This window comes from Corvus hawaiiensis, chromosome 2 (genome assembly GCF_020740725.1).
Source record: "Corvus hawaiiensis isolate bCorHaw1 chromosome 2, bCorHaw1.pri.cur, whole genome shotgun sequence".
In the NCBI taxonomy this organism is placed as follows: Eukaryota; Metazoa; Chordata; class Aves; order Passeriformes; family Corvidae; genus Corvus; species Corvus hawaiiensis.
Genome location: NC_063214.1, coordinates 101,427,753 through 101,452,756, shown reverse-complemented (window position 1 = coordinate 101,452,756; position 25,004 = coordinate 101,427,753). Strand labels below are relative to the sequence as shown.

At 37.4% G+C, this 25,004-nt stretch overlaps 1 protein-coding gene across 6 annotated transcripts in view; it reads left to right on the top strand.

Moving 5' to 3' along the window:
* The window catches only part of LOC125338239 (pseudouridine 5'-phosphatase), a 69,624-nt gene extending 51,461 nt beyond the window's left edge, over nt 1–18,163 (top strand). For all 6 annotated transcript variants that reach the window (XM_048328713.1, XM_048328742.1, XM_048328722.1 and 3 more), the window contains one exon: nt 16,406–18,163. In XM_048328713.1, coding sequence (XP_048184670.1) covers nt 16,406–16,582 — 177 coding nt within the window. In that variant the 3' untranslated portion in view covers nt 16,583–18,163. The remainder of the gene's footprint in view (nt 1–16,405) is intronic.
* The last annotated feature ends 6,841 nt before the right edge of the window (nt 18,164–25,004 follow it).

The window sequence follows — 25,004 nt, the reverse complement described above, 5'->3', positions numbered from 1 at the left end:
CCCCCTGCAGCCGCGGGGGAACCATCGCACCTGCCCTGCTCACCGGGAGCCGCCAGCGCCCCTGCCGGCTGCGAGCGGAACTGCACCCGAGGGGAAAGGGCCTGACAGCCGAGAAGGCTGGGACTGGGTTTGTGATTGCTGTTACTGCCAGAGTTGTTGTTGTTTTGTTTGACTGGTTATATACATATATATATATAGTAAAGAACTGTTATTCCTATTTCCCACATCTTCGCCTAAAGGCTCTTGATTTCAAAATATAATAACTTGGAGGGAAAAGGGGTTATATCTGCCACTTCAAGGGGGGCCTCTGCCTTCCTTAGCAGACACCTGTCTTTCAAAACCGAGACACTGTGAAATATATGTAAACATTTAAGAAGTACAGATGTAGCTTCTAGAAACTAACCACTATACACATACACTGATTGGCATTTGTTTAATGAACATTGTGGCTTTTTTAGTGATCAAGATTCCAATTCTTTATTTTAGATGGCAAGCAAGTATTGTCCCTCAGTTCTCCTCAGAGTTAAAAAGTTAACAGAGGTCGTTCCTGATAGAAATAAGAAGTAAATCAGACATCTCTGATTTCAGCTGTGTTCTCTGCTGCCCTGGTCCAATAAGGATCAAAAGTGATTTAAGCAAGACAAATTTTAGTTATTAGCCAAGCAATAAGAAAGGGAGGAAGAAGAGCATGTACCAATGATTCCTGAAAGAGTGTATTTTTAAATATACTGCTGGAGAAGGATGAAGAATGTAGGCATGAAGATTGTACAAGGCACAGAGGTCAGCATGATATAAGACATACAGCTGAAAGTGGGAGAAAGAGATAAAGAATGCAATTAAGTGAAAGGATAGAAGATGCCTAGGGAGTAGAAGGAAATAAAAGCAAGACATAAGTAATTGTGGGTAAGATAATATAGGGCCTTGAAGGTGAAAATGAAAACTTGAATTTGTAACTGCACTAAGTAATCTATATACCTTCATTATAAATTATAAAGAGTTAATAGTGTGCAGTAGCCCATTTGTCCTTATGGCTTTCTCAAGCATTTTTTAGGGAGTGTAGATGAAAAGTGAGGAAATAGTCTATACGTTAATGATGTATGTACTGAAATAGTAAAAGCATTTACTTTTTTGAGGCTAAGCATTCTGTCTCAAGAGGATTGGTAGATGATGTGACAGGGCTAACATTACAGCAAAAACTCTTCAAACATTTAGGATGCTACATGTCTAAATATAAAATCTCACGAAGATAGTGGAAAGAGGAGTCAGCTGCAAATGTGCACTTTGGCATGTCTCTCAAAGTAAAGAAGTTTTCTTTAGAAACACTGATGTCAGTTGCATCTTCTAGTATTGCATTAGCTAGTAACTCTAAAATGTTTGGACAATTTATTACTGTCCCTTTCTCCTGTAATTTGATTTTTTTTTTGTTATCCCCTTAGCAATCAGTTGAAGAGCAAGTATGCTTGAAAGATGATTGTTGACTTTGAGTAGGCCGGTGGAAGACTTAGTGATATCTTCATATTTACAGCTCCTCTTTACACCTGATATTAGTAAATGACAGCCTTAATTTTCTTTAAGATGATTAATATTTAGTCGAGTAACTTTCTTGTTTCTCTGATTTTGTTTAAATAATACGGTGCTAATGAATGGTGAATAAAATGTTCCATAAGTTGAATACAGAAAAGGTGTTCAGTGTAGTTTTTCTCAGAAATTTTGAAATATGTCTATTCTTTGCTAGAACAATTCAGTCTCACCAGCTTTCACACCATTTTTAAAAATCTGTGAATTGAGTCCTTAGCTTCTCTGTCTGAGTTGAGTATGTGATCTGGCTTTCTGTAAAGTGATTACTAGTAAGAGCTTCAGGCTCAATGTCAGTCCAAGGATGAAGAAATCCATCACAGAATGCTGTATTTTAATAAAAGGATTTCAGTTACTCGGCAGTATAAAGACATAATAATGCTTGTGACATGCTGTGGTGTATTGCTTTAGGATCAAACTGAACATTGGAATAATAGCAGCATTGAGAAGAAAGGAAAAATAGGATGTCTGATTTGAGTATCACTTTTTCTTCTATTGATTTCTATATTTAGCGTAGTGTATGGCATGTCAGGCCCTGGTTATAAAGGCTTGTAAAAGAAACTACTTGGATTCCTGATCTTGCATGTTAGCAATCAAGCAGCATGTGATGCATAAACTTGCATAGAATTGGAAAGATCCTAAGGAAGATCTGCTACCAGATGTAGATGTTGGGGTTTGTGTTAAAAGCTTGTTTCAGACCCACAAAAGAGCTGAGAGAGGTGACAGCAGGTGGGGGATCCCAAATCACACCTTCCCAAACAGTTCCCACACCTGTCACTGAAGTCGTCATCCTATCAGGTGACCATCTCCATATGGCCAGGGCAGCAGAGTCCCAAAGGCAGACAGGAGCCCAGATTAAGGACTCCCCCAGAGAGGGACAGCCTGTTTGGGCCCTCCCACTGCTGTCCCAGAAGTCCTATCAAGGTGAATCAATGCTGGATCAATCCTTTTAGACTGAGGGGAGATGCTGCCTAGGGTGTGGCACTCAGTATGGGATGCAGAGGAAGAAAATTTGGGGTGTGATCAGGATTTATTACAGGGAAATAGAGGGATAAGGGGATAAAAACCATTGGATGTGTAAATAGGTAACACATTTGTCTGGCCATGCACAACTCCTTACCAGTGTGGTGTGTCCTGTGTTAGCAAATTCCACTTCTAAATCTTCCTGGCTGAAGGGCATCTTGTCTGTGGTCTGTATGTGTGTGGCCAGCAATTGAAACCAGACCCGGGCAGAGGCCCATGTGTCCAAGGTGCCAGTGGCTGGAGCAAACACAGATCTGGGTGCTGGCAACTGGGCAAAATGAGGTACTAGCCCCCAGCCTGGGACTGCAGGTGACAGGGGGTCCAGCCCAGGCATCTGCAGGGCCAGTGGCCAGGCTGAGTGCAAGCGTGTGAGCACTAGAGAAGAGGCAGCTGAATGACCCTGTGGGTCCTTGGGAGTGCTGAGTATAACTGCATTGATCTGTGTGTCTAGAGTTGTGTATATTTATTTATTTATTTATTTATGTGTGTGTTTGTGTGCTAGTGCCTGCTGGGAGATACATGCTCAGCCTTGCTACTGTTTGTACTGGGGGCACGGAGCTGTGGCTGCCTCCCCTTTGTCAGGCTGTCAGACGAGGCTCTATCCCCAAGAAGCAGTAACCCATTCCCTAGCATCACATGTTTCTCTCTGTAAAGGGAGACTGGATGACCTGATCGTGTTCCAGGTAGGTATCATGCTCCTTCTGTTTCAGTCTCCCAATAAACCCCCTCCTTTCTAAACCTGTCAGAGGCATTGAGCTGAGCTGCATAGCAGAAAATATGCAAAGTAAACATGGAGCTGTGCCCCTATTCTGTTTCCCCTTCCCCTCTTATCCATATTGCCCAATGGTGGGTGGTGTTTTTTTCAGTTGAGGTAGTCACCGTAAAAGTCCATTTTAATTTCTAACTTTATGCTTTCTATATGTTTGTGCAAATAAGTTTATAAATCCTTCTTTATTTTTTACTTAGAATTTCTCTTACTACCATGCCTTCCTTCTTGCTTCAAGAGGAAGAAAAGGAATAGATTGTTTAAGGAGAATCTGGATTTTCTGTTTACAGAGCAATAAATGTTCTGAAATGAACTGCAGTTGGATATGTTGTAAAATTGCTTTTGTTTGACAGGTTAATAAATCTTAGTCGAAGGTCTGAATGACTAGAGATATTAAAAGCTTGTGTTGCCTGACAAAACCAAACAACCCAACCATCTTTTTGCATTTCTTTTTATAAACACAACAAAGGGCTCAGTATTATTTCAGTTGACCATGGCTCTCATTTTATTTGCAAAGCCTTTGTCTATGAGTGTTCCACACAGTTTGTTCTTTTGGCTTTTTTTTGTGGGTTTTGTTTGTTCGCTTTTTTGGAGTGGAAAACATAAAACAAAATCACCTTAATTGGCAAATGTTTAAAATGCTGTAATTTTTCAATAAGTACACATGTTCATGGTGCAGACACCTTCCATTAACTTTTGCAGCTATGAATAAGCCTAGGAATTTTAGAGAATTTAAATATGTCTTTTCCAACCTGTACCTATGATCTTGAAGCGATCATCTGTTATGTCACTTTCATGCATAAATATATGAGACAAATGTACCCTATATTCACCCTGTGTTATGAATCCTTGCAGCAGCTGGATTTAGGTACTCTACTGTCCCTGGATCCCAGTCTTGTGCTTCTGTCATTCCACAGAGTCTCTCCTGTGCACATACAGACAGATCTCTTGGAAAGCCCGAGATGCCACAATCTTTACAGCAGCTGGCCAAAGCTGCCCTGTGCCTACCCTGTCCCTCTAAGAGCCAGGACTGACTGTGCTCTTGCCTATAGGGTCATGCCGGACTTCCAGGACACTTCACCTACTTGCCAGCTACTCCAGCATTCTCTTTGCTAGCCCTCACACCCTCACTTGCACACCCATCCTCACTGGAGGTGCTGCACTGTTGGCACATGGTCGCATGGCAGGACTGACACTGAGACCTCCATGCACATGTGTGTGCACAATAGTAAGCCCTTGCCCAGGAAAACCATCATAAATGGTGTTTAATTAGAGGAGACAGGACAGACTACACAGACTGATGCAGGAATGGCCAAGAACAGATGGCCCCTACTCACACCCCATCAGCCCCTTCTGTCTCACATTACCACAGACTGCCCTGACCCATGGAGCCTCTCCTGTTGGCATGTCTGTGTGGGTCTGGCCTTGTGGCACCAGCAGTGGCTGGGCCAGAACCTCAGAGGGCTCCTGGGCTCATCCTGCCCCATCATGCAGCACAGCAATGAGCTTTTGGTAGGCTGATGACTGCTGTGATGTGTCTGGGAGCAGCTGGCCAGGGTGTTTCAGGGTCCCCCACCTGCCCTTGCTGTTCCTGCCGTTCTTCTTCCTCTGTACAGTTCTGTCACATAAACTAATGTGTGTGCATATATGTATGTATTTCTGCATATGAAAATGTACAGATCCCTCTCCGTAGAAACTTGGCAATTTTAAATGCTTATGTTCCATACGTGCTCTTTGGACTTTGTAGTAATATGATGTTTCATAACCACAGAATATTTGGAAGGAAAGATTCTTGTTAATTAACATCAGCCTACCTGAACTGTGTTCCTTTTCTTCAAGGAAGGTATTTAGGAAGACAACTAAAGTAGGGAGTTTAGTTTGTAAGGGAAGTAGGAAAACGTGAAGAGAACCTTTGCTAGAAGCCTGCAGCACTACCACTGCTAAGCACAGGAACATCTGATTGAGAAAAGCATTTTGAGTGTCATGAGCAGCATCTTTGCTTTTCATCAAGGTGCAAGATACTGGGTATCTATGTGAACTAGCTCAAAAGGACAATTGTCACTTGATTTTGTAAGATTTTCTTCTTTTTGGTTCTTTTGGTAACAAAACGTGACCGAGTTGAGCATATAGTAACAGTATTTCTAGACAGAATAATTGTCTCTTTCCAGTTTTAGTCCATCATCTTGATATCCAGTAGAACTACCTGTTAAATTCTGATTTTTCTTGTCAATGAGGAGACTGTTCTTTATGGCTTTAAAAGTATTGAAGTGTTTTTTCTGCAGATGCAGGCTCAGTGGAAAAAAATAAATGTTTAGTGTTTTTTCTCACACTTTTCTGCTTGCTAAGACTAGAACTTACAAGCCTTTGAAGACTATGAAACAGGTGCTTTTAGCCACACCTTAAAGATCTTCAGATCCAGAACATAAATCCTGGAGTCAGTCTTTATGTGTAGATGAGATTTTGAGTCCTCAGTCTTTAGACATATTTGCTATTTGATTTATCAATTTTCTCTATTCAGTAATGAATCTTATCTGTAACTCACTAGAAGCAGCTGGAATCAATTAGTAAAGACTTGAAATATAACAGAAAACACTACAACGTCTAAAAAAACAAAAACAAGAAGAGAAAAAAAAATCACCTGAGCCATTTCCTGTGTGTTGAATCACAAAGTTTGAGATTCTCTTTTGCTTGTTCATCCAACAGGCAGCCTGTCCTCTTTTATTTTTGTAGTCACAGAATATTTTACCTGGTAGCCAGAATATATAATTCAGTGAGTGGACTGTGTGGCAGTGATACTTTGTCACCTTGACTCACCTGCTGCAGTCTGGTTTCCCTAGGGAATACTTATATAATGTCTGGGTGCTGAAGCTTCCAAGTTATCAGTAAAATGCTGCTTGTAGCACTCAGCTGCTTGTCAATTTATCCAGATTCTTGGCAATATATTGGCATCTATTTCTGAACTGATTGTATTTCAGTATTAGAAGTGCTTTCTTTCAGGTCATGTGTCGTGATGGTTAGAGCAATGTAAAATCACTCTTTTTCAGTATGCCATGGTAGTCTAACTAATATATAAATACACATAATTTGTTTTAAATAGAAGAAAAGAAGGGTGGACTGTGCTTAGGCAGAGACAACTTGGATGTTTTTCCCAAACAAATGTGTGTTATAAGCACATTAACTCTCATTCAGGTGCTTCTCTGTAATTTGACTGCAGGCATTTGTAGAGAGGGCAATTTGTCTTTGACTTAACTGTGAACAAATGTATTTATATCAGTGTTGGGGTGACTGAGACACTTCCTAATGGAGTGCTTTATATTCTCATCATAGGTTTTGTAATGGTCACTTAGCAATAAGTTTTGTCTATATTTTTTGCACATTTGTCATTCAGACCTTTAAATTTAGGAGTTCCATTACAATGCCATCTGTCTCTGCACCAGTGAGTCTAGCTGCACACTTCCGAACAGGAAAGAAAACCCAATTGATTTCCTATGGTCAGAAGAAAAGGTAATTACAATGGCTGGTGGACACTGAGTTGACCATGAGCCAGCAATGTGCCGTTGCAAGCTAAGGTGGCTGATGAGGAGAACTGTTGCCAGCAGATTGAGGGAATTGATCCTGCCCCTCTACTCAGCACTGGTGAGGCCATACCTGCAAAATACTGGGTGCAGTTCTGCACTTCCCAGTACGAGACATATTGAGCTACTGGAGGGAGTCCAGCAAAGGGACACCGAGATAATTAAGGGACTTCAGCATACTGCATTTGAGGAAAGGCAAAGTGGGCTGGGACTGTTTAGCTTGGAGAAGGCTCAGGGAAACATTAATGTAAGTAAATGCCTGAAGGGAGAATGCAAAGAGCCAGGCATTTTTTAGTGGTGCCCAATGACAGAACCAGAGGCAATGGACACAAACTGAAAGACAGGAGGTTCCCTCTGAGCATCAGGAAACACTTTTTCACCATTAGGGTGACCGAGCACTGTTGCAGGTTACCCAGAGAGGTAGTGGAGTCTCGCTCTTTGGAGATAGTCAAACACTGTCTGGATCTTCTCCTGGGCTGTAGGTGTCCCTGCTTGAGCAGGGAGTTGGCCCAGGTGACCTTCAGAGGTTGCTTCCAGTCTCAGTCATGGAATCACAGAATCACAGAATATTCTGAGTTGGAAGGGACCCACAAGGAGCATGAGTCCAACTCTTAAATGAATGGCCCATACAGGGATCAAACCCACAACCTTGGCATTATTAACACCATTCCAGCCATCCTGGAATCATGTGATTCTGAGTCCATACAATACTTATATATCATTTGCATATTTTCTGTGTATATATGTATATTGTGTGCCATTACATAGCAATAAGTAATTAATAATTACCTAGCAAAATAATGTAGCAGCAAGCTTTAGAGTAGCAATTCCAATAGTCTCAGAGAAGTGGACACAGTTTAAATGGGAAATCAGCCTGCATCCCTTTTCTAAAGACTCACTCAAACTGTTGAAGGTCAGCAAATGCATGATGCTTCAGATCAGCAGATTCACGAAGTGGTGATTCTTAGTTTTAATATAAAATCATTATTGTGCTGGATGAACAAGTAGTTTTCACTTAAGCATACGGCCTGATAAAGTGTTTTGAGAACTTTGCGCATGAGAGGTTGTTTTACAGGCAAATACATGGTAGTTTTCCTTTTGAATTAGTCTGCCATCTGTCAGCTTTATACCCTGTTGAATCTGAACATTATTTGTGATTGAAATATACAAAATGGGAGGAGGTTTTAAATAAAAATGATATTAAGAAAAGCTGATGAGAATCCAGATACTGATAAACTTGCTTCTTTGAAGAACTGAGTATCCAAAAGAAGTTACTCATGGCAGAAGTTGTGTGACAAGCATAGTAACTAGTCGCTAATACCATGGCTGGTATTCCCAAACTAATGTTCATGTTAAGTGAGTATCATGGCTGTGTTAGTTACTGATCTAATATATATCTTAAATTGAATAAGACTTAAGGCACAGAGAGAGAAACTATCTGTATGGAGACCATATATACACTGTGTATTGATCCACATGCATACGTACACAGAGTTAAATAAGCATGTTTTTCTAATTTTGTTCATTGTTTACTCTGATGCATTCATCTACATTTTGTGTCCCTTATTCCTTTCATGGAAAATGACTTGTTACTCTTCCTGTAACCATTCCTGAGTCAAAATAAGAACTGAAAACACTTGGTCGAAGTTACTGTTAGCATTCTCTTATCTGGTAGAGTTGGTCTAATAGAAAAATAGGCACAGCTTGATAACTGTGTGTCATCAATGCATTTAAAAAAGTGCTTCTATGCAGTATTTAAAATAGCTAGATCATATTAGAGGAATTTTGACAAAAGCATGTTGAAATGTATTGAGATTAAGACTTAAATAACTTTCTACATGGGAATTCATTTTAAGTGTATATTAATTAATATTAATATTAATTTTCTTATTTACAGAAATATTTGGGCTTGGAGTTTACAGTGGAAAGAAATTTTCTTGAGTCTGTTTTAATGATTGATTCACATAAAACTGTTTGATATTAACTGGCTTTCCTTCTCTGCATTTTTCATAGCTTGAAGTACCTAGGTAACTATTGCTTCCCCAAAATAAACAAAGGAAGCTGATAAAAACAATCTAGAGATGAATATGAAAAACATGACTTCTCTACTGAAATCTTAAAAAAATAATTATGACTTTTTTTTAAAACTTTCCTCTTAATACGTAATACATTCTTATTAAAAAATTTGCTTTTACCAATAATAATTGTATTGATTTAGTAGAACTTGCCATGCACTTAGTTAATCCTTTCAGGGTTAGGAGAGTGGTTCCATTGAATTAATTATTTCTCATGATAAATAGTTCAAAAAGGGTATATCATACATAGTTTATGTAGGAATATGGGTTTTATTATTAATTCTTTTACTTTTGGTGGTAGAGTTCAGATTCTTTAGAAATAGTGTATTTAGCATGCAGAAATAATTTCTCAGGTAAAGAAAATTATGTAAGAAATTTTGAGTTCTGAGCTCCATTTGCTTGCACAGTCAAAGCAGCTTTGCAAATTAAAAGGCTGAGAAATCATCTTTTGAAATCACAAGGACAGTTACTTAAATAGATCTCATTATTGATGTAATGAGGCGTTTCATTTCAGATGTGGTATTTTTAGATTGTTGTTGCAAAAATAAATTATGGAATTATGACATTCCTAACCATAACCCAATGCCCACAGGTGGGCTACTGTTGAAAGAGCACGTTCATAAATCCTTGCACAGCCATTTCGTGGTTTTACACATACAATCAGCTTTAAGTATGCCAGGTATAAGATGGTAAGTTGAAGGGATGAACCCATATGATTCAAATACTGTCCAACAGGAGCATTTATATTCCTCTTAACTTCAGGAGTTAATATTTTTTCCAACTTAGTTTTGTACATTCTTCTCCACTTTCCTCTGAAATCTATGTTGAGAAGAGCGAATTGCCATTTTTAATGTATTTTTTTTCTGTAGTTGAAATATTAAGAAAATAATTATTACAATTATGTTAGTGTTTTGTTTGTTTTATTTAAAGGTGGTATTTTCTGGCTTTGTGCTTGGAGTTTTATGCTAATAATCTTAAATATTCTCTATAATAACTTTCAGCTTTGAATTTTGAATGAAAGGCTCTTTTCTTCCTGATCATGAAGAGTTAAAGTGTAACACAGCTATATCTCACCAAGTCACTCCAGACTGGTGACACTCTTGTGTACAGTTCAATGAGAAGCTTGTCCTGAATAGAAAAAAATGACCTTTTCCATAATGCTTTTGCACTCCCAATGAAAACCTCTTTAAAGGTTAATGCCTCTTCTCACCCTTTTTCTCTTTATTGAAGAAATTAGGAAATTACTGTATGTCTGAAGCAATATGTGGGCTGTTATTGACACTTCCGTCAAATATTATACAATAATTAAATAATGTTTAGATCACTTTCATGTAAATTTCACCATGCAGGCTGGTCTTCCTGTGTGGGAAAATAACACTGGTCAAGAAGACATTATAGAACAAAAGTAAACTATTGCCAAAATAGATTTTTAAAAAATTAGCTTGCTCCATGAGAATCAAGTGCCTTCTGCAGCACCTGCTGAGGCAGTTGTAGGCAAGTGATGGTGTCCAGTTACACAAAACAAACAGGAAGGGTACCTGCTCTGGCAGCCTGGACCTGTGGGTTTGTCCACATTCCCTGTGGCATAAAGTTCATTGCTTTTATTTAGGAAATACTTTTGGTGCCTACTTCCAGTTTCAGTTTGAGGCTTAGAATTTGGATGCATCAAAACAGTTCCTCCTTTGGGTGTACCTGGTTTGTATCTCTGATGTGTTTGCTCATGAGATGGGCCCAGCCTCTTCTCCAAGGTGCAAAGTGATCATGCAGTAGGCAACAGGGACAAGCTGGAACACAAGAAACTCCTAGATTCTTGGAAAACCATTTTCACCCTAGGTATGGCTTCGCCATATGGGAACAGGTATCCAGGAGGATACTGTGGAATCTTCATACTTGAAAATGCTCAAAGCTCACCTGGCCAAGGACCTGAGCAGCCTGCTTAGGCTGGACATGTGTTGGATAGGGTGTTTCCAAATGGGCTCCAGGGACCCCTCTTAGTGTATTTTGTCCTAGAGTTCTGAGCTCTGTGTGCAAGGTGCTTAGTTTGAATGTGTTGAGCATTACATGTCAAGGAAGTCAGTGGGTTTGGTAAAGACAGTTCTCTGTGGAAAGGAAGGCAGCACAAATTAACTATTTCATTGTACAGAATTACTTTTTTTGGCCACTTTTAGAGATAAGTGACATAAAACTCCAGCATGTTATGCAATATGAGTAGCCTCAGTAGAGAACATCTTGAGTATTTGCCTTGTGTTCTCCATAAAAGAACAATACCCTTCTATAGCTAATCCAAGCTGCAGTTGATTGAGTTAGATTTCTGCTGCTGGGATAATCAGACACTGTTTCCGAAATGCCTGGGAATTTCTTGAGGCCTGTAATACAAGTTAGCATACAGAGTTTCCAGTGTGCTGTCCTCTAAACACACAGAGCTCTGTGAAAAGAGTGCTCCAGCCATCTGGAATGATCAGAGTAACCCCGCATGTAAATGTGACCTTCTCCCTGCCTCACAGAGCTGCTGTGTCTGGGACTGACTGTCACTCACAGAAACACTTTCTTTCATTTGATCAAGTCTTGAAAACAAGCAAGAAATATGAAATTTCTCCTCCTTCTTCCCCATTTTATTCCTTCTGGTCTTCCTTGAGATGACATTCTGTGAACTGGTTTGTGAGAGAGGAATTGCTGGTGTGGGCTGAAATGTAAAGTGGCATTTATGCAAGAGCTAGAAACAGAGTGATCTAATTATGTGCAGATGTAACACATTTCCTTTTTTTTTTTTTTTTTTCTTTTTTCTTTTTTGAAATTATGCTATTATGTTTTTTGTTTTATGGTAAATAATTTGATTCTTATATTGGTCTGCAACATACTAGTAGTGAGTTAGTAAAAATCTGAATTAAAAAGCATATGTGCATGTAATTTCCAAACAGTTCTTAATATGAATCATTGACTCATAAAGAATGGTGGCTGTAGTTAGTATTCTGAATACTCTGGTGCTTAATTAGTTTGATTTTAAGTTTCCAGCTTGTTTATTCATTTTTTATAGCATTTAAAAACATCTTGGCTTACTCCTCATTTTCCTTAATGGAACTAAGTTGTAGGGCTGTAAGCTGCATTACTTTCTGAACAGCATATTTAATATGATTCTGTTATCCCTGGCTGGTCAAATTGGCACATGTCCTTAAAATAAAATGAAATGTAATTCATTATTGTATTCACTATTGGGATTTTTCCCAACTATTTCTGGAAGGAGTGTAAGTCCAAAGATTAGGAGAGAAACATTAAGCGCGTTATTTCATTACTGTTTTTCATTAATTCATCAGAGAATTAACACAGTAGAAGACCAAAACTGCAAATATTGCAGCTGCTTAAAATGGATTTATTCAATAATGTTTAAGTAATTCTGATGGTAAATGGGTCACCCAGAAATACATTTTCCCCTTGTTCCCAGGTACTTGGAATATAAAAACATAAGAAAAAAGAAAACATAAGTTGAGCTATACAGTAGTCCAGCATCTGTGTTATGACATGTTAAAATTGTTGTTTCCTCTCTCTTTTTGTGAATTTCCACCACCTCCCATAAATGACAAACAGCACCTTTTCAGCATCTCAGTATTTTGTGTGGGATATGGATAGGTCTGTGTTGTATTCTGAATTATATTATGGTTCTTGAAAATTTCTGGGTCACTCACATGACTAACAGAGTTGGTTAGTACTGGAACTATTTTGAAAATCTAAAGAAAATTGAGCAAGGAAAAATTATAAAAGTTGTTGAACAAAACACAAACCATGATTTCAGTAGTAATATCTTTCAGACTGATAATTTATTTCTTAGATACTACTTAGTTTTGAATTTTAACCATATAGTATGGGCTAATTTTTCACAAAGAAAAAAGTAAAAATACTTCTGACAATGAACAGTCAGCAAGTTATATGTAGAAATGAAAGGCCTGAGCTGGTTTACAGAAATCAACAATGTCATTTTGATATCCATGTGACCTGGCTGTACTTGGTGAATTTCTTCCTGCAGCCTGTTTTGGGGCTATTTTAGAGATATGATGAAATTTGAATTAGTCCTTAAACACTTACAGAAGACTGTGTTGGGCATATATACATAAATTAATGTGTAAGGGTACCAAATATTTCTACAGTGCAAATTTTACAAATAACCCATCATGCTTTTGACCAGTTGATTTGATTATGAAGGGGGAAAACATCAATTAAAAATAAAGAAGTTACAGAGTATAAGATGCTATCCATAAGAAGTCCAAAACATAATGTGTCACATTCTGATACCAAATGTTTCTGTGTCATTTGAGGACAGATGATGAAAACTTTCTTTTCATTCTTTCTTTACAGAACAATAGATGGTAGTGTTAAATTTGCAGATAATTCTGTGTGTATAAATCATGGCATCTTTAGTCTCATCCTTCAGTCTTTTTAGAGCCAATATAGTAATGTCGTATGTGGTCAAGGATGCTTGTTTGATAAGCACTCCCTATGCATATATATTACCTTCACAGCTTTTCCAAAATCTTAGTTTCAAAACTGATTTTAATCTTTTATCCTTCCAGGCTTCTTAGTTATCACTAATAGCAATAACATTTATGGATATCCCTGGTAGTCACATAATTATTCCATCCAGACTTTTGCAGTATGTAGGTTAGAGAGGGCTTGCTGTACATACCAAGAGCCTAACTAACACTCTTTTCTTATATTCTTACATTTCATGTAGGAAGATAAGGTAATAAGGTGCTGCAGTGGTATTATTTCTTCCTCTGGTTAAGTGATTAATTTTTCTTTTTCTAGATTCATAGAGTGAAATATAAATTAATATACTTTCCTACTTTACTTTTTTAAGCATTTAGTTCATTCCAAAGTGAGAACTGTCCTATATTAGCATGACCTTTTGAGAGATCTCATAGCAGTAGTATTGATCAGTGACATAAGTTTTAGAAATAGTGCAGAGAAGCAGCCAGAATCTCAGCTGAAGTCTGTATAAATCTCATCTGTCTCTCAGTTGGAGTGATGTTGATGTTGCAATACTTACGCAAAATGGGAAAGAACTTGGCTGCTTTCATATCTCTAAATTTAGTGTGTGGGTGGTCCAGGACAGTGAAGAGTTTATAACATTTTTATTTATTAATAAATCCATTTTGTGTGTGAACCTCTGTAAACCTGTTGTCATCCATTAAAAATGTGACTGTGCTGTTGACAATAAGTTTCCGTAGAAAGGAAGACTTAAGGAAGACCTAGTACACTTATTTCTTGTAACACGCAAGACACTGTAATTATGGGTCATTTGCCTGGTTTCTTTGATAATTAAGAGTTTTAATTGTGTCTAGTTCCAGGGAATTAGTTAAGCTTCTCATTATGCATATTGCCTTCCATAATCATCAGCTCTTCTCATACAGTAAGATTAGTGACATCATGGAAGTCAATTAGGTCTTTCAAGGCAGAGCAATGAAGTACATTCTTTCGTATGAGCTGGATCAGAAAAGGTTTCTGAAAGGCCTTGACAATGCTCTTCTCTGCAACATTTAAGCTTATTCTTCAAAAAGCAAAGCCTGTCAGAGTTTCATTTATTGTCCTCAGAGTGCTTAATGTCATGAACTAAGCTATTGTTAAGAACAAAACCTATAGGCAGAGCCATGCTTCCATTCTAATAGCAATCATACCAAGCTTTCCAGGATCAGCTGGTTACATATTTGTAGATAGTATCAACATTTGAAAGTATCACATTGTTCAAAATGGAATGCAGTAACTGTATGAAGGAAATGAGCACAAAAGACATTGATGTGATTCCTTTGGCTCACTACAAATCATTAATTAAATTTTACTTTATTACATGCAAGGTAGAAAGTACCTTTTATTTTTCACTTGACAGACTCCAAGTTGTCGCTGACATGTTGAAAGGCAAGAACCAATATTTTAAAAAGAAAGGAAATCAGGAGAGGGTTCTTTTATTTTTCCCCTTCCACAGTCTCTGATAGATGGGTATATATAGGGCAGAAATTTAAGAAATCTTGCAAAAATGTTTTCTTTGAATGTAATAGAGTTTTTGCAAGTTGCATCTGGGTTCCCTTAGACCACAGCCAGAACAAACACTGTGCATCCTTTATGTTCTGCAGTGAAATAATTGTGTGTTTGAGAACCTAAAAGGTGCAGTATGCTGTTTTATGTTGATAGAATCATAGAATATTCTGAGTTGGAAAGGACTCACAAGGATAATCAAAGTTCAACTCCTTGCCCTGCACAGGACAGCCTCAGGAATCACACCATGTGCCTGAGAGAACATGATTAGTAGATGTGAGGAAAATTGCCCTAACCATCCCAGCATCTGTTTTCAATTACTAAAATTACTTGTGGCAGTGATTTTGGCATTAGTAGTAGTAGCAGTGCTAATAATACTGATAATAAATGCAGTATGAATTGCTGAAGTGTTAGAAACCGTGGTCGGAATTTTTCAGATCATTGGATGCCAAAAGTTGCTTTGGCTTGTCCATGACCAAAAATTCAAAGTGAATTTGCAGGTCAGAGACAGGAAGAGGCAGGAAGAGATGCTTCATTATATAAATTCTGGAATGGGAATGAGCTCCAGAAACATTATCTTTTAATATATAACATTTTGGATGATATGATTTTTATATATTTATCTTATATGTTTATTATTCAATATTCTGATGTTAAATTTCAAAATCCACACAAATAATGTATGATTATTTTTAACAACTTTGCTTCCAAACTGCAATCTTTTGATTGTGACTATTGTAAGGCATGGAACTTCTGCCTGACTAAACTGTCTCTTCTCTAAATGTAACCTTCCAATTGCTTATTTTCTTTCTCATCATTGATTTGGAAGAATTAAGCAAATAGAGCATGACTTTGACAGCAGTCTTCTGATGAGTGGTGTCTGTCTCCACTCATCCAAAGTCCTACTGTTGACCTAGGTAGTTTAGTGTTCCCCGCCTTGTGCACTGAGGAAATGCCACACCTGTAAGTGAAAGCACTGCTTTTGCCGTTTTGCAGGTTGTAAGTTGGTTTGGAAAAGTTAAATTGCCTGCTTATAAAGGTATTTAGGCACTTGCTTAATTTTACTTTAAGCTTGTGATTAAACCCATCCCTATAAAACAAAGCACTTAGGAACATCTGGGTAACCCGTTTCTGGGATTTAAGTAAGTGTATTGATGTTTTTTGAATTGAAATTAATTAAAGGTTAATTACCATGCAGATGTTCAAACTGAGAGGTTTGCTCTTGTTCTAATTAGAGGTGTCTAAGCCAAGAACGAAATTTAGTTTTCCTACTAAGTTTCATTCAGGATCATTCTCTCTTTTAAAACAATCTATTAGAAGTTCATAGTAACATTAATATTTTTTTTCCCCCTCATCTCCTTGTTTCTCAGTGTCTTGTGTTTGAAGATTCACCACATGGAGTCACAGGAGCCCTGGCAGCAGGAATGCAAGTGGTTATGATTCCAGATGAAAAATTAAATCCAGATCTTAAAAAGAAGGGAACACTGGTGCTGAAGTCCATGGAAGATTTCCAACCAGAACTGTTTGGTTTACCAGCATACGATTAATGCCTAATGCCTGTGAACATGTACTTGACTGGAGATAAATTAAAAGTGAAATGCAATTTTATTTTGGTTCTATGATATTTTTTCATCTTTTACTCTCCTCCTCAAAACTAGAGCACAAAAATTCTGTTACCACTCAGACTTTCACACTTTGATAAATTGTCTGGAATATTTATGATTTGTCCTTTTGATAAATGCTAAATTAAAACAGCATCTTTCTGTTAAGTGAATCCAACCTTGTTCTATTCACATCATAATGTTTTCTGGGAATATTATGAAACTATTTAGACAATTTATTGCAACTGCATTGGAAACGTCTTGTTCTGTTTCCACTTGAATTACTTACTGTTTAGATCTTAACCAGAAATCTGTTCTGGATTGGCTTTTATCCCATTGTAATGTTTTTGACACCGTTATTGCTATCAATATGTTTATCCTTTCCCTCATCCCATACTTGTCCATCTATTCCACTTGTATTGTGTTGTCTTTTTTCTTTTTTCCCCCATTTCTTTGCAACAGGGACTCTGTTATACTTTCTGTGGATTTTTTGTTTTCCTCTTAGTGATTGAATGAGATGACTCCCAGACATCCCTTAAAACCTCCATTATTCTGTAATTCTTTCGTTATCTTTTCTGATATTTTGATCACCTGCTAGCAGCTATACAAAGTTATATGATCTTAGAATTTAGCCAAAATTCTTTGCATCATATTTCATTCATTTCCTTATATCCTTATTTTCCATCTACCATGTAGCCTTCCCTTTCAATCTTGTGAAATTAATGTTTCCTGTGTCTGTGTTTCAATTCTGATAAAGTTATGGCCTTAACTCCTTTATCCAAATAACTTTCTGTAGGCTGTCCTTAATTTCTATTCTTACCTTGTCCTTGAGCCCTTATTTTTCACCAATTTCCCTACAGAGAGTTTTGCTATGTATTTTTAAAGTGCAGAAATTGCAGATTTGATTTAGGTAAATACTTAAAATTTATTTTCCTGGTTACCATAATTTCCATTAAATGTTTATGTTTTCATCTGTCCCTCTTACTTCTGTCTCTTTCTGGCATCTTGTCAGTACAAGGGTAAGGGCCCCTTTATAAAATGCTAAATACATAGACAGGTTTTGGTTGAGTCCACTATTACATGTATGACATGATGGAAGCAATGTCTTTTACCTTGTCTAAAGAAAGCTATAGTATGTATGTAGCTTTATGACAGTTTTATAAAATTAATTATTGTATTCAGGACTTAAATCCCTACATTTCTAATGAGTATCCATGAGGTACTCCACAGTCTTGGTAAAATGTCAAACTCCATAAAGACGAGAGACATGAAATATGTCAAATCAGACAATTTCCATGTATTATGAGAAGCCTTCTCTGACCTTAGGGTTTTTTAATATTATATGTTTCTATATAGTCTTCCTCACAAAAATATTTTCTAGACATGCCTGATGTTTAACTGTGTTAGATTTAACGGTGTTTTTTCAGGAAAGAAATTAATGAATTATAGACTCTTGAGTATTCATGGTGAGTTTCCTTAGATTTTCTTCCTTCTGTATTTATAAAAACCTCAAATTTTTACATCTTCTATTTAGACTGTTAATTATTTTCTTTTACAGTGGTCTGTTTATACCTTAAGAAAATAAGGACATTTTATTCCATATGGTCCGTTGTTGGGGCCCTCCCTCCCCCCTGCCATGGAGCCCTGGGAGATGGGCCCTGGGGACAGACACGGGGTTTCCCTGCCCCTGGTCAGCCTCGTTCCCCAGTGGTTGTTTTGTGTTCCCTTGCGCGGGCAAGGACCCTCGGGTCCCGTGATTGCCTCAGTTCCTCGGCAGAGTCCCGGCCATGCGGCTGGAGAAATAAACATCTCTGAAAAACATCTATCAAGAATTGGTCCATATATATTTCTTTTCCACGGGCCTCATTGTCTGATACATCGTGATGCAGTATCCGCACTGTAACAGTCAGTCAGATATGACCTAAACTGTGCCATAATCTTTTTATACATATAGTATAATGCTTTTCAGTTAAATGCTTTCCATTCTAAGGACATGGAGGCATTTTTTGGAAAAAGAGTAAATATTGATTCAGTGTAAGTATTCTCCATATTATGTTGTTTCCTTTGGCCATGGATATTGCAGTCATAACTGTTTGTATAGTGACAACAACCTGTCCCATCCAACCTGAACTCCATTTCTAGTCTTCGCAGACACGATAACAGAAATAGTGCTGTATAATTCCTCTTTTGATTTATGTTACATAGCACAAAGTTTTACTTTAGAGCAATAATTCTGAGCTTTCAAGTGTAAAACAGGTGCCTATTGGGATCCCCTTCGTTCATAATTACTGAATTTCAACAAGGAAGTTACTAGGTAGAAGAAGCTTTAATAAGCTGTAATTAGTAACTTTTTCTAAGTTTTGCATATATTTAATTTAACAGGTGAGTTTTGCAAAAAAGTAAAAGTGAGACACATCTCATTTATACTTTACTTCGAAGGAATTGCCATCAAAGTCATGAGTTTTGTTTTATAGATGTAGAGACATTAATGAATATATCACTGACAAAATCAGAATTACTTCATCATGACCACCATGGTAAGATCAGCATATCCTGTAGGTCTAATTTAATAGCCTTATTTTTTGATGAAAATTAATAATCAGAAAAATACTGCTCCCTAACCCATCAGCAACTCCTATTGCCTACAATTATTTTTTCCATTTATTTAGTATCACACCTGACAGTTGTCAGTGAGATTATGGCCCCAAACTGAAGTCTGTGAACCTGAGCCAATATGCCATAACCTTCTACCATTCTGGTAAAATTCTCTCCTGTGTACTGTTCAGCTTGTTGTTCACCAACTTCCTGGTCCTGTGCTGAACCATTTAAATGTTACTAAAGTACTTTTCATTATTGTTGTTAGCTTTCTCTTGACTGAATGAGAAATCGAAACAGCACACAAAAATAAATCCTTCTTCTACAGTAGCCCTAAAAATCCTGTCATCTCCATTATATGTGAGGGAGACACTCATGTCAGCAGTAGATGACTGTAGCCTGCCTGATTAACCATGTACCAAGTATCAACATATGTTTGTATATATTTCTTTACCCAGTTTTTGGTTGGATTTGTGGCTCTGTAGCTCGATCATCTCAACAACATCTGTTCAGAAAAGAAAAATGAAAAAAAGGATTAAAAACTTGGATCCCCTCCCTTCCTTCCATCTGCTGCTTTCCAGATGAAGTCCTGTTCTGTCTGAACTGAAAAAAATCCATACCAGATCCTGGCTACAGATCATGAGAACATGTGAGCAATCAGGACATTTGAATGCTCCATCTGTGTTCTTATGAAAAGGACTGTTAAAAACGAATCAAAAAAGTCTAGCCTCTAACTCAGCAAGCAGACTTCAATCCCAGTAAATAGTTAACACATGGTTAATTCATTTTTGTTAAGCAAAGAATAAGCACCAGCTTAATTTTAAGGATATATTTAATTTTATTTGGCTTAATATAGAACATGTGCTTCAGGCATATCCTGAGAATGATTCCAGCCTCCAGAAAATAAAGGCAAAAATTCATGACCAAGTTTTTATCATTGGAAAATAGGATCAGTGCAGCAAGATGGAGCTAAATTCAGTCATGAAAATAAATTAAAAGAAAAGAAAGACAAGTTGGTGATGTACAAACTCTTGTATTGGAACTTAAACTGCTTTCTACCTCACAAGTGAATTAGGATTTACGTTTTACTGGAACTTCAATGGGATTAATTTTGGTAGAATTTCCAGGTTGCAAAGATCTACATAAATGGGGGTTTCATTGGATATATTCAAATAAAATTCATTGCCTTGGAACAGGATTAATTTTAAAATGCAGTCTGACTTCTATGAAGCTTGGCATTTGCCTTCTACAAATAAAGATCAGAAAAAGCTGAGATATTCATTCCTCATTTGGATTAGATGTCTTTCTAAAGAATGCTATACTTAAACCAAAGAAACCTCTGCCCAGATCACGCATGTTGCATGTATTCCAAAAAATGTCTTCAGTAGAATCCAAATTAGAAAAAAAAATTGCAAGAAAATTCATATTAAAAAAAATCTGATTATTTTCTACTACATTAAAATTCATATGTATCTTTAACAAGTAGAGAATGAAGCTTGAAATTTGCTGCTTTCTTGCTAGCTCTAGGTACTAGTTATCCATACAGAAATCTGCCTTTTTTTTTAATCTATATAAATTTAGACACCAAAAACACTAGGTAGGCAGTAAATTCCGCAATTCCACAGGCCATATGAAAAAATTGTTTCTAATTTTTTTAATATTAGAATAATGATAGACAATAAAAATACAGCAACCCTTTATTTTTTTTTTCCAATTAATTTGTTTCCATGCATTTGTTTCTAATTTAACCAGTTTGTATCTTCACTGAATTTACTGTGTTTTGGCATTGACAAGGTAGGACTGCTTTTTTTGTCAAACTAATGGAAATAAATGGAAATAGTGGACTGGAGGAAAAGGAGTTCTCTCAGAACACTTCTCTGTCCCAAGGGAAACATGACTCTCATCAACACTTTATATTAACCTTCCCTTTGGCCAACAAGTGTGAGTCGTGGGTCTAATTACCCTATTATGATGAAGGACAGAAGAAGGGCAAGAACTCAAACTAAAGCCCTTTCCAGAACTTCCAAGGAAACCACCCCTGGCAGGAGGGCTCAGTGAATGTGCCAGTGGCTGTGTCTACACCAGGTAACTCAGTGTCAAAAAAACCCCAAACAAAGGTATATACTGGAGGGCAGGGGGCAGCATAAGAAAGGCTGTTGGTCTCTTCTGCTCTTCAGCCCTTTGATTTATGGGCTCTAAGCCATCATATTCAAAATGGTAGGTGCTGGCTCACTCTTGTGATTAAAACAAGCTTCAGCAGAGAGAGAGAGCATTCCAGCTCGCGCTTCTCTGTGGCTCTTTCCCAGAATATCTGCAATATGAAACTGGAACATGAAATAAAACATTAACAGGGTCATTGTTAATATCCAAGGTTCCTTGGATTCAAAGGGAGCAGAGAGAGCATTATTTAGTGGAGAATAACAGAATGGTAGAAAAGGAAGCTGGAAAAAAGGACGTGACCCATGATATAAACCATCTAGGACCTCACACTCAAATGAAATGAAAGAAGAGAAACATGTTTTGCTAAGTTCCACTTGTCCTTAGCAAAACTGTAAAAGCAGTAATTATGATGGGAAAATTGTTTGCATTAACAGAAGCAAGACTCAACTCAAAAACATATGCAAAGACACTCTGTTATGAAACACAGGTTTCTACATATAAGTCAACCCCTATGGCAAACAGAGCAATTTGCCCATAGAAGGGGATGTTGATTTTGACTGTATTTCATCCATGATGTCATGGTTACTTAAGTAAAGTGTATTATGGTGGTGTTACTGACTATTCCTTTCACAAAGAGCTATATAGACAACAACTTTTTGTCGTTTAGAGAACTTTGGAAGTTGGAGTACTGAAGTTAATTAAATTTCCTATAAATTTGACAAAGCAGATTCCACAGTATCATCTGGATGTCTTGCTAGTAATTTAATTGATTACTTCTACCTACATACCTAGAATGTGGGCAATGTGTCTAATAGTAACAGTATCCAATACAAATCACTGTATGGCTGCAGGTAAAACTGCTATCTTACACTCAAATGTGATAAAATGAAAAGCATTAGGAATTTCAAACTAGAGGTTCTTTGTCCAGATAACCCTCTTACTTTTTGTGAAAAGGAAGTGTTTAGTAAGAGATCACACAGATCCACAACTGATAGAAAAATACATTTGCCACCAGCTCCTCATAAAATGATGCAGTTTGTTTGGAGAAGAATGTAAATATGGTATTTCTACAAAATAGTGTTATTCCCAATTACTTTTTCCAAACGCAGGGTAGGTAGAAACAAGTAGGGGCAAGAGGAAGACGCACACAGATCAATCATTCTGAGCCTCCTCTGATTCTCTGCCTCAGATCATGAAAAGGAGAGGAGTCGTTCTAGCTGTTAACCAAGCAAATTCAGAAATGCACAAGTTTTATCTCTGTTCTCAGTTATTTTCTATTGCACATGAACTTTAGAGATAAACAAAAATATGTGAAATGCAGTTAGACTTAAATAGGAGAAAAATCTCTGTACACTTTGCCAGGAATGCAGAGAAGTGACTTTGTGACATACAAGAACAGCTGCTGTTCTCAGAGGTTATCTCTCTGCTGCTTCTCATGATCCTGAGTCAATCAGCAGAGCTATGGTCAAGCACAGGACCATGATAGTTGTGCTGAAGATAGAGAAGGTAAGTGCTACACTAGGGAATGTTTTTCCTTTTTAGAAAATGCTGAAAGACGTTCAATAGTGTTGTACCTTGTGAAGTGTCTTTTTGCTGTAGCGGAATGTAATTTCAGCAAACAGTAGTTTTGTCACATAGTAATATTTCACGTATTTAACCTGCTGCAGAATATCTGCAGAGACATGGATATCATAAGCTGCTTTTAAGTACAGTAGAGAAGAGCTGCTTTTAAGGGAGAGCAGAGTTTTCATTACAGCACCAAAAAACGGGGAGGAACAGGGAACATGAGGAAAAACAAGTGTTAATGTTTGCTAAGATAGCATCTTGATTTAAAAATTGTGAAGACTATGCAAAATGTATTGAATCATTTTATTACTGTGTCCTCATTTTTGGATATCATCCAGAACTGCTACATTTTACCTGAAAAATTGGAAAGCTGATTAAGTCAAAATGGATTTCCTGGAGGCCTATGACTGCAGCCTTGTAAACTGATCCATTATAGCCTTCAACATTGTTCTTATTGATGGCTACATCTGAAATGTTGCAAAACACATGGCATTCATTTTTTTCAGACCAAACATATTAGGTAACTGATTTTATGTTTTTCAGTGCAATATGAGACAGAAAAACATGGTGGATTTTTCCCCTCTCTAATGCAAATCTTACTGTAAGGAGATTTATTAATTATGTAATTTCACCCTGTCATATTTCCTTAGCCTATGTTATGTAACTCTTAGTAACCATTTTATAAATGTTACAGAGCACATAGGTAACTGAAATCAGTGTCTGGAAATTTTTTTTTTTTTGTCTGGAGTGTCCTAAACACTTTCCATGTGTCCTAAACACATTCCTTTAATCAAATACTTGTTATTTTTGTCGGTGGAAGGAACTTGGTTTGTGAAATTGTCTACAGGTCCTTTCAGTTCTGATTTTCTAGTGAAGACTCAACTGTGTCAGAAACAGCTTGAAAACCCCTTCTGGTACGAAGAACATTTTGACATCTACATGAAAGGAGCTGGTGCATAGCTGTCATCTGTGCTCCTCTTAAAGCCAGTTGTGTATCTGATACAAAATTGATACTCCTTATAACCTCAGCAGAGAGTTCTGTATCCTTAGTGAAGTTCACACCTGTGTGAAAGTTTGCTGAAGGGAAAAGAGAGGAGAGGAGAGCAGGGGATAGGGGAGGGGAGGTGAGGGGAGGAGAGGGGAGGGGAGGGGAGGAGACGAGACGAGACGAGATGAGATGAGAGTACCCAATATAAATAATCTGTACTTCTATTATATCTACTTCTAATTGACATATTGAGCATACTAAAACTTGCACACTTAGGACAGCCTATCGGGAGGGATTGCATACTGAGTATTTGAGATGTGTTCTTACAAAGGTGACTGAGACCATCCTTTGTGAGCTCTTGTAGTTATTTGTTCTGGTCTGCCTGTTATTTTTACACAACATCCTACATTTTTAATTAATTAATTTACAAACCTTTCTTACACTTTTCCTTCCCTTAAACCATCTGAAGGTACTACCACAGTATTGACCTTGTTGGTTGTTATTAAAATGTCTTTTTCATAGAGGTATTAGTTGTCTTGTTTCATTTTGTGGTTTTGTGGGGGGGTTTGGTTTTGGTTTTTTTTTTTTTGGTTTTTTTTGTTGTTGTTGCTGTTGTTTGGTTCATTTTTGGTGTTTGTTTGGTTATAAGAGTTAAGTAACTGCCAAACAAAATAGTCATTTCAGAGACATGCCAGTGGTCATGGTTTAGGAATGGTATTCTCCAATTTAGTGCTCCCACTAAAACCATGCTGCCACTTGCTCCCCCCACTTTTCCCCTCCCCTTCTCCTGCAGAGGGTGGGAGAGGAGAATTAGAGGCACAAAAAGTAAAGACCATGTTTTGACATAAGATCAATTTACTGGCAACAGCAATAAGACAAGAAAACAAACAGTAACAGCAACAATATTAATAAAAAATGGTATAAAAAAAAGAATTACACAGAAAACTTCCTGATAACAGACAATATCAAATGTCTCCCTCTGCCACATTTTCTCGACTGGAAGAAACACTTCTCCCAGGAAGAGAAAATCCCTTCCTCCTTCTCCCAGCAATGACATGA